Here is a 14,294-nt window from a genome sequence, read left to right as displayed (position 1 = left end):
AGCAGTACAATAGGGGAAGAACAGTAACACGTTCCCCACAGCGGCATATCATCGGACCTGTCAATCATCTGCCAAACGTCCAAACAGCCTGGACTCCACCGTGGTTTCTTTGCGCTCCTGCCAGGTGCACCGGGGGTCTGTGGCTGGGGGGCCACTCTTCACAAGGCTCTGCATTCGTCAAAGAGAGTAGGGCACTGTACAACTCTGCTCAGAACAAAAGACCCCCACGTTCTTCTCAGAAACGGATTCCAGAACACACAGCATCACCACCAGGGTGATTCAAGACTCCTCTTAGCTACATATATTTTTTACTGAAAACTCTTCCTTGTTGTTTCTCCCGCCTCCCACTGCTTCTCCCCCAACACACACACACACACACACACACACACACATCTGTCTCTCTCTCTCTCTCCAAAGTTCACTAGACCATTCCATCCAGCTGCCAAATTCTTACCAGTCACCTTCTTGCCTGGCTGGTGTTTAAAGAGGAAGTGGAAACCTCATATTCTTGAGATAGGTGTACAGAAAAGACATGTAAAATGACACACGTTTCCACACAGGATTCCTTCTCCATGCCGTCACCCCCCACCATCCCCAGAATATACAATATTTGGCGGGGGGGGGGGGAACCGGGTACTCAGAAATTAGGATCCTTTTAAACCATGCATGTCATCTAAAAATATATATGGATGTTGATTTGCAAGCTTCTAGTTTAAATCACTGCTTCAAAATTCAGTGGTGTTTCAAGTGAAAAAAGAATCATAGCTTTTAGAAGGACGACCAGCACAAACCGTCCACTTTTAGTGATGAGCAGAGGGCAATGGCTTGGCTCTCTCACAGGACAGCCTCTGCCAAGTGCCTCTGCTAAGTCCCATCACGGCCGCCTGCTTTCTAAAAGTGTACCAGGCCACACGACACATCCCACAATAAGGTCCCTGGCACGCCCTGGGGTTGGCTGTCATCCAAAGTTGCCCCTGATTTCTATAAAAAAGCAGTCTGTTCTATAGAAAAGGAGTCTTTTCAAAACAGGCAGATCGTGATGCCCCCAGGCAGCACATTAAGTATATTCCACCCTTCATTCGATGTTATACGGCAAATGCAGTACATACCAGCCAGGCGTCGGCCAACCACCACCCAGGCTGTGGCCGTGGGCTGCGCGAGTCTAGAGACAGTCCATGAGGAGTCTGCAGGACAGAGACCAACCGCCCACTGTGGACAGTCAGTCCTCCCGGGGGTCGGTCAGGTCCCACTAATCTGCTCTGACCAGTGGCTGGCCTGCTCCCTCCCCAGGGCTGGCTCTGGTCTGGGAGGAGGGTGGGCCGGGATAGGCGACCCCCATGCCCCCACCAGAACTCTGCTTACTGCTCTGCCATCGCGGGGCCTCCTGTTTCTTTTAAAGAAACTGCTGTGTCTCCTCAAAAACCATCAAAGAAAGAACTCAAAAGTGTTCACGTTTCATCACTCTGGCCTCTCAGAGCACTGACATTACTTTAACCAACAGTCTCTTGGAAGGATCCCTGCAAAACCAGAACCATTCAAAAGTGGAACCAACTGTTGTAGTGAATGTAAATGCCCTTCTGATTCACTCATTTACACGCTGTCATTTGCTGTGGATATATGTTAACATAGTGTAACTGCAAGGTGCTCTTATCAGGATACAAGAGAATCTTTTTTTCTTGGCACCCAAAGGTCACCCGAGGGAGAAGAGCGCATGGCTCACAGAGCTAGATCAGGGTCCAGGAGACCTGGATGCAGCCACACTGCTGCTCCTTAGCTGGGTGACCCTGGATGTGTCCCTTCCGTCTCTGCTTCCTCTGCAAAATGGGGAGTGATCTCTGCCCTGTGCTCTCACCTCAACCAGGTCTAAAGTGGCAGCGTGAAGGACAGTGTGGAACGGACGTAGCACCGTGTGGACGCTGGCTTTCTTTCAAGGCCTGACCGCACCATCCCTGCCTGTCACTCGGGTGGTTTTCTCTTCCCTGGGCACCAGGAAGACTTCATCTCCCCTGGTCACTTTCAACTGTGCAATGCATCCAGGGGGTCTTTACTTAGGAATGAAAATTATCTTTAAGTGTCATTATAGGTAAAGGATTCCAAATTTTATTTTGCTTCTTTTAGACCTCAGGTTTCACAGAGACAGGAGGAAAAAAAGGCTAATCAAGGTCCAGGCAACCAGTCTTGGAGATGTCAAACAAGGAATCATCACCTGGAAGTGGAAATGCAGTCCTGGCTCTAAATCCTCCAGCAGCACAACGTGGCCGGGATGTTTGTGAGTGAAAGGTTTACACTCTGCCGGTGCTAGACGTCAGATAAGGACAACCAAAGGGCACCAGTGCTGAGACTGGAGCTGGACGTCCTAACAACCCAGGGCGGGGTAAACTGGCTCCAGGGAAACGGGGCGAACTCAGCGGTCACCCTTGTTATACCCGGTCTCCCCGCACAGCGCCAGGGGCTGTCAGGCAGGGCCAGTCTCTCCGCTGACTGCCTAGGTTGTCCCGGGCCATGTTTTTTCTTTTTAAGTAAATGAAGAAACATTAAGCTCTTTAGAGAAAAAAGCAGGAGGAACTGAAAGGCTTTTGTCAAGTTGTGCTTTCCCTGCTGAGCCCAACTTAGCTCCCCCTTTAGAGGAATCCCCACTGCTCTTAGCTCCTGGGCTGCAGGACTTAGAGCTGGCTGGGCCGCGCAGTGCGGGGATCTCAGCTCCTCACCCATCACCTACAAGGGCTCACCAAGCTCTTGCCCGGTCGGTGGGTGGGAGTCACGGGTCCTGACCGCACAGGGACACCGCGGCCCACCGTGGTAACGGCCCTGCTGCCGCCAGCGTTTTCTACAGTCTCTGCTAAGGAACGTGCAAGTGGCTCTGACAAGTCTGTCCTCCCCTGAATGTGCCCCCTGAGCAGGCGCCAGTCAGTCAGGACGGTTCCTTCTGGATCAGTAAGCCACCTAACAGACAAGGTGGTGGGCCTCCAAGGACCCAAGCTGAGGCTTCAGAACTGCAGCACCCACTGCTCCCGGGCGGCGCCTCGCCCAGTCTGCTGACAGGGGGACTGCTGGGCTGTGGGGCCGACTGGCGGCCAGCCCAGCTGTCTGGTCTCCTGGCCAGCAGGGAGCTGCTACCGCTGTCCTGCTCTGGGGAGAGGGCAGGAGTGCCCGGTCTCAAATCACCAGGAGGGCTGACCGCACTTTCCACTGCCACCTGCCACCGGCCCCGTGCACTCCACCGAAGCTGCCCCACTCAGCCTGCAGGTCTCCCCTTCGTGCCCCGGAGCCCCGGCTCACCAGCCCTCCTTCTTTCCCTGTCCCAAATAAGACCTCCCTGAACAGGGAGACGGTCTCAGCCACACGAAGGAGAGCAGCAGGACTTGTAAAGTTGCCTTGGGGTCTAGGTCTCAATACCCCTCCCTAGGCTATTTTATTGTTTATCTAAATTCAGCAGGGAGAGATTCTAACATGTGGGAAAATCCTTCCAGAGGGGACGTTCTCTCGGTGGTTCTCAAAGCAGGTAATGGGGCATCAAAGCCTCTCCCTCCTCCAAAGGCATTTAGAAATGCCTATGGCCAGGGATTCAGACCATCTTGTATGTGGCAAACCAAATGCTCACTGTCCCCCCGAGGATCTTGGTAAGAGAGGGGAGGTTTACGGCTCTGGTTCCTTCCTTAGTAGGAACCAAGAGAGGCAGGAGGCGGACCCGGGCAGAACTCCTCTAAGGCAAGGCTCAGCCTCTCTGAGCCAACTCATCCCCTTGTGGGCCTGCGTGATTTCTTTTTCAATTGTCTAAACCCAATAAAGGATACCACCCTAGATTCCAAGCCCTGGGCAGCCCCTACACCCAGTCAGTGGTACTGGAATCCTCAGGCCACAGGCCCCATGCCCTACAAGGCCTGGAGAGGAAAGGTGGTCCCAGTGGCAGAGGGCCCATGGATGGGCTCCTGGGGGGGCAGGCAGAGCGCCCCAGACCAGCTTCTGCTGCTTCCACTGCCACCCTCCCAGCCCCAGAACCACCCGAGCCAGTCCCCGAGTCTGACCACAAAGCTGCATTCACATCTAATCACAACCCAGGGCGCCAAGGGGTGGATTGTTCAACAGGGAGGGGCTTGATGGGCTCTGCTGGGGGATTTGATTAAAACACTAAATTCTGTTTATACGTTTAATCGAACAAATATTTATTAAGCACCTACTTGGTGCCAGGCACTGTGCTAGGCACCCTCACCACGTGCTGTTCCTACAGCACAGTCATCTGCTCAGAAATTAAAACCAAGAAAAGGAACATTGTCGCAACCCTACAAACTGGGGGCGGGTGGCAGCGGGCCCAGTGGATGCAGGCAATTCCAGCGCCAGGAAATGCACCCACCAGAAACTTGTTTCCTTTCTCGGGACAAGTCTCAACTAAGTGGTTGTTCTAAAGCATCTCCTCATTTACTGAGAGGGAAGTTGCTATCACACGCCCCACGCACTGGTGCCTGGTAGACATCTGAATACTCTGAACGTTTCTCAAAAATAGGAGGTGGAAAGGGTATTCATATTTGGATTAGAAAATACTTTTTTTTCAGTTCATATGGTTGCAACAGCCCTTAAGAAAGATATAAACATCCCTGCCCTGACTGCGTAAACGTTTAAGGTAGACCTAGTTCTGGATTCCTGAGTCAGAACTGTCCAGTGGTCCACAGCCTCGCAAGGCCAGAGACACGAGGGGAGATGCTACTCTGGAGAGGAGAGAGTGGACGGCACACCTGGTGTGGAAACACGACACACTGCGCCTGCATTTACAGAAGCGATGTGGACAGGAGGACTCACGAGCGGCCTAGTTGTCGGAGCCCAGCTTCGAGAGGCCCCGGCGGAAGTCGTGCAGGTCGTCGATCTTCCCGTCCAGCACCTCCAAGAAGCTCTTCAGCTCCACCTTTAGATGGCGCTGTCGGTACTTGCTCTCCTCGATGTCCGTCTTCAGGGAACGCACCTTGTCTTCCAGGTTCTGATTGTCTCTCTCTGCCGCCTGAAGCAGAGAGAGAGAGAGAGAGAGAGAGAGAGAGAGAGAGAGAGAGAGAGAGAGAGAGAGAGAGAGAGAGAGAGGGTTTGGGGGACAGAGCCATAGGAGGGGCTGCTGATTCCCACGGCTGCCAGACTGCCTGTTCCCCTGCGGGCCTGCCTCCTTGGAGCCCTGGAGGTGTTTGTCACCCTGGCATCAAGTGTGGGCCCCTCCTGTCCTGCTGTCCTCCGGCAGAGGTGCCAAAAGGCGGCTGCCCAGCCAACATCTGGCCTGAAAAGCGATGTCCCCACACAGAACGCTTAACTGGGCAACCTGCCCAAGGGAGCCTGATGTTAACTGACGCTTTCACAAAGTGCCCCAGGCTCAGGGTGGTCAGCAGAGGCCCCCTTTGAGTTCCATTCAGAGAGACAGAGAAGCAGCACAAATGGGAGACTGACTTGTTTCCCCGGGTTCCACTGAGAAGGTGAGGCCTCCTTGGCCCCAGGCCAGTCTCTGGCCGTCAGTGAGGGAGGACTGGCCATGCCAGACACAGGGACAGTGGGTCTATGCACCATCTGTCCCGTGGTGTTGCCATGGAAACATTCAAGCTCCCAGTGGCAGGACCACTGTGAGTCCTTACGTGAAGCTTAGGCCCTGCACTCTTCACAGCAAATAAGAGCTTCCCTCTTACGGATATAAAGTGAGACTTTCTGAACATGTGCACAGGAACCTGTTACTTTGTGTGCCTGAACAAAGTGCTCTTGAAGAGAGGGGACCCTTAGAGGTGAAAAGACATGGAAATGCTCCTTCTGTGGATCAGAAATCTGAGGCCAGAGAGCAGGGCCTGCCCAAGGTCATGTCCAAGATCACTCGCTGGGGAGGTGGCACAGCCCTGGGTCTCATGCTCTCAGCCCTCCCTTCCGTCCCCTGCTGCTCACTCCTCCACTTTGTGGGTGGGAAATAGTCACCAACACTATGGTTACGTATAGGACACCTTAAGTGGAAAAACCAAAAGACAAACACTGCCAAGTCTGCACCCAGGGGCAGAGCGGCCTCCGGCACAAAGTTAGCTCGGCTTTTCGGGAATACAAAGTCCCTCTCCTTTACCAAGCAAGGCGTGAAAGGGAGAGGCCTCCGAGAAACGGGTAACACCATGGATGCCAAGGTGGGCGTGCTCCCCGCCCTTACCTCTAACTTCTCAGAGACGTATTCACACTCTGACATGAGCTGAGGTATGATTTCACTTTGTTTTCGGAGGTCTTTCAACTCCTTCAGGAGACAGAAATTTGAAAAAGAATGTGAAAGCAAGTCAGATACAATGTACTCTTAAAGATCTCCAAGTCCTGCATACAGTGATGGAAGCAGCTTTTGGAATCTGTGTTGTCTGCATAAATAATAATGGTGATGACGCTAGTACTTAACACACATCAGGTAATTCTAAAGGCTGAGTGTGTTATGTGCACTAATGCCCAAAGTCCGTACACCACCACGAGAAGTAGGTATTCTTATGACTCCTGTTTTGTAGACGGGGAACGGAGGCTGAGAGAGGGCTGGTAACTTGCCCATGGTCTCTAGCCTCCGTGTACTTAGCTGTCCTGTTCCCCAGAAAGTAAATGACCGTATAACTGGAGGGGGCAGGGGGGTCTTGCTGCATTAACTTGACAGCAGAATGCACCTTCTGATGAGAGATCATCTATGAAAGTTTCTGGGTGTTTTGTTAATGTTCAACTCCCTCTAGGATGTGAGTGACTGACTATATAGTAAGTACAACGGGGAGATTGCAGAGGGCGATGGCCTGTCCTTTGCTCTGGACTATCTGTACCTGGGAGTGACTCTTGGCTCTGTCTTTGTGCTGATGTCCAGGCAGCTTCCAGGGCCACTCACATGCCCCATAGCCTCTTGCTGTGTCCTAGGGTGGAGATCACCCTCCGAGGCCCAGGACACGTGAGCAGCACCGCTCAGAGCCCCGTGACTCACCGTCTCCTTTTCCCGGAGTTCTGACTCCAGCTCCTCAATTCTTCTCTTCAGCTGAGTGTTCTTCTCCTTCTCTCTGTTTATCTCACTGCACTGCTCTTCCAGCTCGTCAATCTTTTAACAAATATCACATTAACGCATGAATGCCAGTCTAGTCACCAAAGAAAAGATCACCACAGCTCTGTTGATGCCTTCTTTCAGAATGAACCATAAACCAACCCACTTGTAAATTTTTCCTTGTGGCCACGCACAAACTCCATGGGGCTCCCCCCGGGCTGTCTGCCCCGGCTGGCACGGGGTGCCCTACTTGATACCAACAGGGTCAGATATGTTACAAAACCAGGCTTCAGGATGCTCTGGGCTTCTGGTTTTCTTGCACGGCCACAGGACAGTAGCTTTAGGTTTCCTTTAAGGATCCGTCACAAGTCAGGGCCAGATGTCCCATGAATCTATCTGCTTCTTCCCAGGGTGATTTTTCGCAGCATTTTAATCATGCCCCGAATGACTCTGTTGCATCTCGAGGGTTTAAGCCAGCAGGGGAGGGAACTGAGCAACCCTGTGGAACAGTGGCCACCAAATGAGGTGTGATGACATTTCAAATGTTTTAAATGAAGATGACCTCTCTCCACTGATGCATGCAGAGGAGGCCTGGCCTGGGGGCCTCTTCCTGGAGAGACGACAAGTGCAGGCTGACTTGGCAAATCCCCAGAGTGCATCTTTCTCTCCTTCCCAAGCCTGACCCCCCTAGAAAGGGCGCAAAGGCCTGAAAACCTTGGCACTGCTGTCTGACATGTGGGTGCAGAGCGGACGGTAGGAGCGGAACCAAAAAGAAACACGAGAGCACCAGTGTGTAGGTCCCCACAAGCAGGCAGCAGCAGTCCTCGGGGTGAGGGGCGCTGGGTGGTCGCCACGAGGACAATTCTCAGAGGTGACCTGCACCAACCCTCAGCCACAGGAGCTGCTGGAGATCCCACCACGTCCTACCTCCCGCCCTGGAAATCAAGTTCCCAGTGCTTCCTGTCCAAAGAGCCTGCCACTTCTCTCAGGGAGCAAGTTCTAGGAGATGCACTTCCTTGGCTCCCCCCAACTGCTCTTTGGTTCTTATATTCAAGACACAAAGCAAGAAACTCAGCTCTCTGGTTGGAGAAAGAAAGGGCGATCGATCCCCCTGGCAGGCAGATCAGCCAGGTACTGGATGGAAAATGTGGAGTCAGCACTTTCTGAAAAAATGACACGAGACAGTTTTATGTGCCACCCGCGTGGAAGTAAGACATGAAGCAGGGGAGTGGTTTCCAGTGGCTCCACCCAGGACAGGTGGGCAGGTTATAGCCGGGAGGCAAGGTGAGCGAGCACCAATCTCAACGTGACACATTCCCTAAAATCCTGCACTTACAAAGCAGACTGTGCTCACCGACTGTGGGATAAATGTGCTGACCATCGAAACAGCACAGCAACTCCAGGACCTCAACTGGGGATACTCTGGCCACCCCAAAAGCTACCTCATCAACTCAGCCCAAATGCAGAGAGTGAGTGACTAATGACAGGGAAGGGTACAGGCGAATGCTGAAAAAACTGGAATGCTTGGGCATCAAGGTCCCAGGGTAGAGGGCAGGACAGTGATCAGCATCCACCCACCTCCCATGTGAAGGGCCGTATTCCTTTCCTCATTTTCAAACTCACAGTTTGTTTGTTTTTTTTTTTTAAGAAAGAACAAGTTGCATGGAAGCAGGGTTTCTGAGCTCCCATTTCCTGAATCTGTTTTCCCCACTCCCCCTCTGGGTCCCTTTTCTCCACCAAAGATCACTGAACCACAGAAAATGCCAAGGGAGGCCGCCCACAAAAGGCCAGCCCACAGAGAGCATCAGAGGGTGCTCCTGGCGAGAGACAAAGCCGGAACCTCCCATTGATTTGTCTTCTCCTCTGCAATAGGAATTATAAAACTTGGTTCAATAAAAGTCATAAATCAGCTCTTTACATGGCTCTATTCCCACCAAGGAAGGTGGGGAGATGGAGGGGGCGCCCAGGGAGAGGCAGCGAGTCTCCCTCCTGCCCGTGGGATGAGGGCCACGTGGGAGGCGGGGGTGGGAATGGAGAGGAAGTGGCGGCCCAGGGTCCTCCCTCCTGTGGCTGCCTGTCCCCTCGACACCCCTGCCCGCGCTCACCTTGTTTCGGAGCCGGTCGTTCTCGTCCCGGCAGATGGAGAATTGCCTCTTCCACTGCTCCACGCTGGCCGCTGACTCCTGCAGCGCTGCGGTCAGCCGGGCATTGCTCTCCCGCAGGGTCTGCAGCTCGATCCTCCCATTTCTTCACATTGGCAGCACTGCGGGGCAGGGGACAGCGGCGGCCGGGATGGTGGACACTGTCCACCCCGCTGCCCAGGGGAGGGGGACCCAGCCACCCCCTCAGTACGTCCCTGGTGGCCGCACCCTCTCCCACTGGCGAGCTGGCAGTGAGGACCACGTGCCAAGAGGGCCTGGCGCCTCTCCTGAGTGGGAACATGTTGCCTTGCTGGGCTATTTTCTCAAGGCGTCGCTTTAGAAGGGAACAGAATTCTCAGAGAAGGAAGAGATGGAAGGAACTAAGAAGGAAGCCACAGACTGTGGTGGAGACCTTCCCTTCCTGCTTCCTACTGACCCCTGGCTGTGGGCGGCTCTCCCATGTCCCATGTCGGGTTCCTTGCTGAAAGGAGCCTTGGGGATGGAGGTTCCAAGGTGCTGGGGTGGACCACGGGCCCACTGAGATTCTCACAGAAGCCACAGATCCTTTCAACAAGCCCCCAGCACCTCCCCCTGGAGCCCAATGACCCAGGTTTAAACAAGCAGACAGCCTGGCTCCAGGTGATAACCGCCCCACTGTGACTTGCGCCTCCCCAGCCTTTCAGGGAAGCCAGATTTGACAGCCAGGGACGCAAGGACACAGGAGATGGTGGCTGGGAATCCTGAACTGGGTTTCTGACCACAGTGTATATGAGGGAGCCCCAGGCTGGCCCCATGTCACCTCAGGGGTGAGCCACCACCACAGGTCTGAGGGACGCCTCCACGTCACCACAAAACCCCATGATAATATTTGATCCTCTGTGATCAAAGCGAAGTTTCAAAAAACAAACTGGAATCATCAGGTTCCCCTCAGCTGCTGTTCCATTTCAACATTCCTTCTGTTTCCTTGCTTTGGAGCCCACATATCTGTGGTGCTGGGACCTGAGGTGACAGGGCAGAGCTGCAGGTGACAAGCCCATCACAAAGTTTCTGGCTTCTAATCAATGCTGCCTGGCTCAGGAGAGCTCTCTAAGGACTTCTTCTTTTTAAAAATTTTTAAAGTAAATACAACTGCATATGAATGATCTGTGTTATCTTTCATACACCTCAAGGTCCTAGGAATGCGACTGGAAAATACTTTTGGTTTCAAACACCACAGACTGAAAACATGGTAAAATATTATTATCTGGTTAATCTCATGAAATTAATTTTCATTAATTTGATGACTGGGAAGTTGAGCTGGTTTAGGGAAATGGCTTCACACCCACTCCTGTTAATTCACTTGTCTATTAAACTAGGATTTTAAAACATTTATTTTTAGGGGTGAAAGGTTTTCATCCAGGCAACCCACTGGGACTTAAACAACCTAAAATAGTCCTCAAAATCGCCTGATGAGTAAGAAAAGAGACTGGTCACAGTTTTGTCCTTTGAAGCACCTGACAAAACCCACAGACCAAAGAAGGTGGCTGGATCTAAGGGTCCCGTGTTCTTTCTGGAATTCCTAGTTCAGATCACAGGAGTTAAGCTCCAAGCACTGATCAGGCTTGCTGGGTTGCCGAGGTGGGTGCCAACCGTTCGGTGTCTCCAGCTGTGCAGTGTGACTGGCTGCCTCTGGGAAGGTTCCTAAAGAGACTGCAACTGCAGCCTTGAGTAAAGGCAGGCAGTGTGGGGTGGTGGAAAATTTACCTGCTGTGTGACCTTGGGCAGGGCCTCACTTTACCACCTGGGACTCGGTTTCCTTATCTGTAAATGGGGGAATTAATATGACAGAGCTCTTAAATGGGGCCACTCTGAGGAAAGCAGCTTCTCAGCCACAGAGAGACTAGGGGAAGCCGGCCATGTTCCCTGCCAGGTGAGCAGAATTTCCCCAAAGGACAGCAGCTCTGAGGGCGCCATGAGGTCCAGTCCAATCTTTGGGAGATGGGCCACATTCTCAAGATCCAAAAACCAAGCACAGCCTGGATAGTCATTAAAAATTAAAATCTTCTTGATGTCATTATGGCAACTGTGTTACATTTATAGACCAATTCAAGGGAAGTTGATACTTTTTAAAATATCAAGGGTTCCTATCACATCCCAATAAACTTTATTTGTTAAATTATTCATTTATGGCCCTCAAAAATCACTTGAGCTTTCTTTATACACTTCTTGCTTATTCCTATGTATTTTATGGTTCTACTTCATACTGTAAAGGAAATCTCTCCTTTAAATATGTATTCTATGTGATATCTGTTTGTACATAGAAAAGCTATTGATTTTTGTGAGATTTTTATATTATTTTTTAATAGTTTCTTAGGTGTCTATATGTTTTTCTTGGATATTCAAGAAAATATTCAAGAAATTCAAGAAAACTCAATCTTGTATACGAATAAATGATAAATTTGGCTTCTCAGAAAACAAAACACAAGCACAGGGACACACCTCTCTTTCACACACACACACACACACACTCACAAACACTGATGCTGATGTGGACAGAGCTCAGACATGAAGGCAGCAAGTCTTCCTTTGGCCAGGAGACAAGACTGGGTGCTCCGAGCAGGACCCAGTCTCCTCTCTCAGTTTCCTGAAACCTTGCCCAGCAGGCAAGGCTGCAGGGAAGCACTAAAACTGATGGCATCATCGGGATTCTAACACCCTCACCTCTGTGTCAGAGCGATCTTCAGCTTGTCGTTCTCGGACTTGAGATGTGTGTCGGCAGGACCCGCACAGGAAGCCTTTTCATCATCCGTCCCGTTGACACTGGACGCCTGAGTAGAAGATGGGGTTTCACACCCAGATTCCTGGCCAAAGTGATTACCTTCACACGTTATTGCTTGTCGCCACAGCAAATCAGGCACAATGAAGAACTGTGTGTTTACGAGTGTGGGAGGACCAGCGCATCCAACCAGAACACAGCAAAGACTAACAAGTCCAAAGACCAATAACCATATCTCCGGAGAGTCCATGAGGAGTTCAGAAAGTCTGAGCATTTTACTCACAAGGCAGCACCTGGGGCTGTTAATCAGAGCCTTTTCACTCAAACTTTACAGATAAACCAAATACACGAGGATCCTTGGTCTCAAACAACACAGGACAGAAGCCATAGGTTAAAAGGGGAGGAGGGCTGTATAATAAGAAATAGTGAATGAGGACAGAGAAAATGTATAAGAAGCTGAGACAACTTAAAATTCCTGGGGCCACAGAGAGATCAACACAATCATTAAAAAGAAAAAAGGAATCAGATATGAATGTCTGCTGTCTCCATTACCATTAGAATTGTTATGAATACTCTGAAACGTCTTCTGTAATTTCACATGGAGGTGAAATCTCATCTGGTCTGGAATAAAATCTTAGAAAGATCTTACTTAGCCTCCAATAAGCAGAAAGGCAAGGAAAGGAATCATGAAGTGAGTGATGTATGACTAAATTTCTACATTGCAAAAAAAATGCCATAAACTATATTAGAATGTAAACAACATGGAGAAAATATTTGCAGCAGGCACTAAAAATAAAATGCTAGTATCTTTCCTATATTAAAAAAAAACTCTTACAGTCCCCATGTTTTAGAACTACACATTGAAATATTTATGGATGAAATGATAAGATATCTAGGATTTGCTTTAAAATAAAGGGGAGGGACAGGGGGACAGAGATAAACAATTGGCAAATTCCTACTTGTTAAAGCTTATCTATGGGTCCACAGGGATTCATTTATACAATTCTGCCGAGTTTTGTATATGTTCAAAACTATCCTCATTAAAAAATAAAGTTCTTGGAAATCAACACCAAAAAGGGGAAAGAATATGCAATTGACATTTACAGAAGAAGAAATGCATAAAATCCGTAAACAAGAAAATTTAATCTCACTGGTAAAAGAAATACAATATGAAAAAAGCCAATAAAATACATTTTTCTTCTGTCAAATTCAACAAAGCTTTGTTGGTAATGGTGTGGGAGGAAAAATCGCTCTCATTTCACTGCTGGTGGGAGCCGGAATTGTACATTTCTGTAGGGATGTTTGCAGTATGCATCAAAAGCTTTTAAAACGTCCCTACCTTTAACCCAATAGTTCCATTTCAAGAATTTATCCTGCAGAAACCATCACGTGCACAAAAGGTGTGCAAAAATGTTTATCACAGTGTTATCTGTGATGTCATTAATGAAAAATGAGGACCAACACAGATGTCCCAAATTATAGGAGTTTAATGGAATAAGTTCTGATACAAACACTGGAACACTATCTAGCCATTAAGATAGTTTTGAAAAAGGATATTTGAAAACACGAGGAAATAATCACAACACATATAAGCTTAAAAAAAAAGTTAAAAAGAATAACATAAAAATATACTGGAAAACTACATTTATAAGGAAGAAACATACCAAAATATTAATAAAATATCTTTGGTAAGAAAATAGGTGATTCTTATTCCCTCCTTTATAGATGGCATATTTTTTATTTCTGCAATAAATTTGTATTGCTTTTATAGTTGGAAAAAACCCACATTAAATGTTTTTGTAATCAGATTGTTTAAAATCTTTAAGTATTTGGAAAGCTCGGTCAAAATATTCATTCTCTAAGAGATTCAAAAAGCCAAGCAACTGTACGATTTCTAATAAAAGAAAAAAATGTACAATGATCTCTATATTTGGGGAAACATCAGGGAGGATAAAGAAGAACTAAAAGCTGAGAGACAAAAAGCCAGTTATATGTAATTAATATACATATATGTAAAATATCAACTTCTGGGTATACACGATTTTTTAAAGTTTAAAATACTTTTGGGGAGGAAATAAATATTAAAACAAAAACCTTAAATAAAGAAATTGAGATATTAAAGATATCACTATAATATGTGGTATTCAGAAAAAGATGGTATATTAGAAACTCCATAGACCATGGACCATTTCAAGTGCCCAATTTTATGGACCCTCAGGGATTACTCAGTACAATAATTAGTGTACTAAATTAACAGTATCATTTAGATGATATTAAAGATTATTTATAAAGATTCAGGAAAGTTCCTGTCCACCTGAAGTCTAATAAAATTCATTTCCATAAATCCATAGGGACATCTTTCATATGATTCAGCTTCAGCTACTGCTGACCGTCAAGTCTAGCG

General features: G+C 48.9%; 1 protein-coding gene across 1 annotated transcript in view; it reads right to left on the bottom strand.

The window, feature by feature from the left end:
* Positions 1–285: 285 nt before the first annotated feature.
* HOMER2 (homer scaffold protein 2) overlaps positions 286–14,294 on the bottom strand; it is an 81,350-nt gene continuing 67,341 nt past the window's right edge. The window contains 6 exon segments of the mRNA XM_032469428.1: positions 286–4,990; positions 6,152–6,232; positions 6,941–7,051; positions 9,100–9,231; positions 9,233–9,257; positions 11,836–11,942. Of these exon segments, the coding sequence (XP_032325319.1) occupies positions 4,802–4,990; positions 6,152–6,232; positions 6,941–7,051; positions 9,100–9,231; positions 9,233–9,257; positions 11,836–11,942 (645 nt within the window). The 3' untranslated portion in view covers positions 286–4,801.

This window comes from Camelus ferus, chromosome 27 (genome assembly GCF_009834535.1).
Source record: "Camelus ferus isolate YT-003-E chromosome 27, BCGSAC_Cfer_1.0, whole genome shotgun sequence".
In the NCBI taxonomy this organism is placed as follows: domain Eukaryota; kingdom Metazoa; phylum Chordata; class Mammalia; order Artiodactyla; family Camelidae; genus Camelus; species Camelus ferus.
The sequence above is the reverse complement of the archived record's forward strand: the minus strand, read 5'-3'. Positions and strand labels throughout refer to the sequence as shown.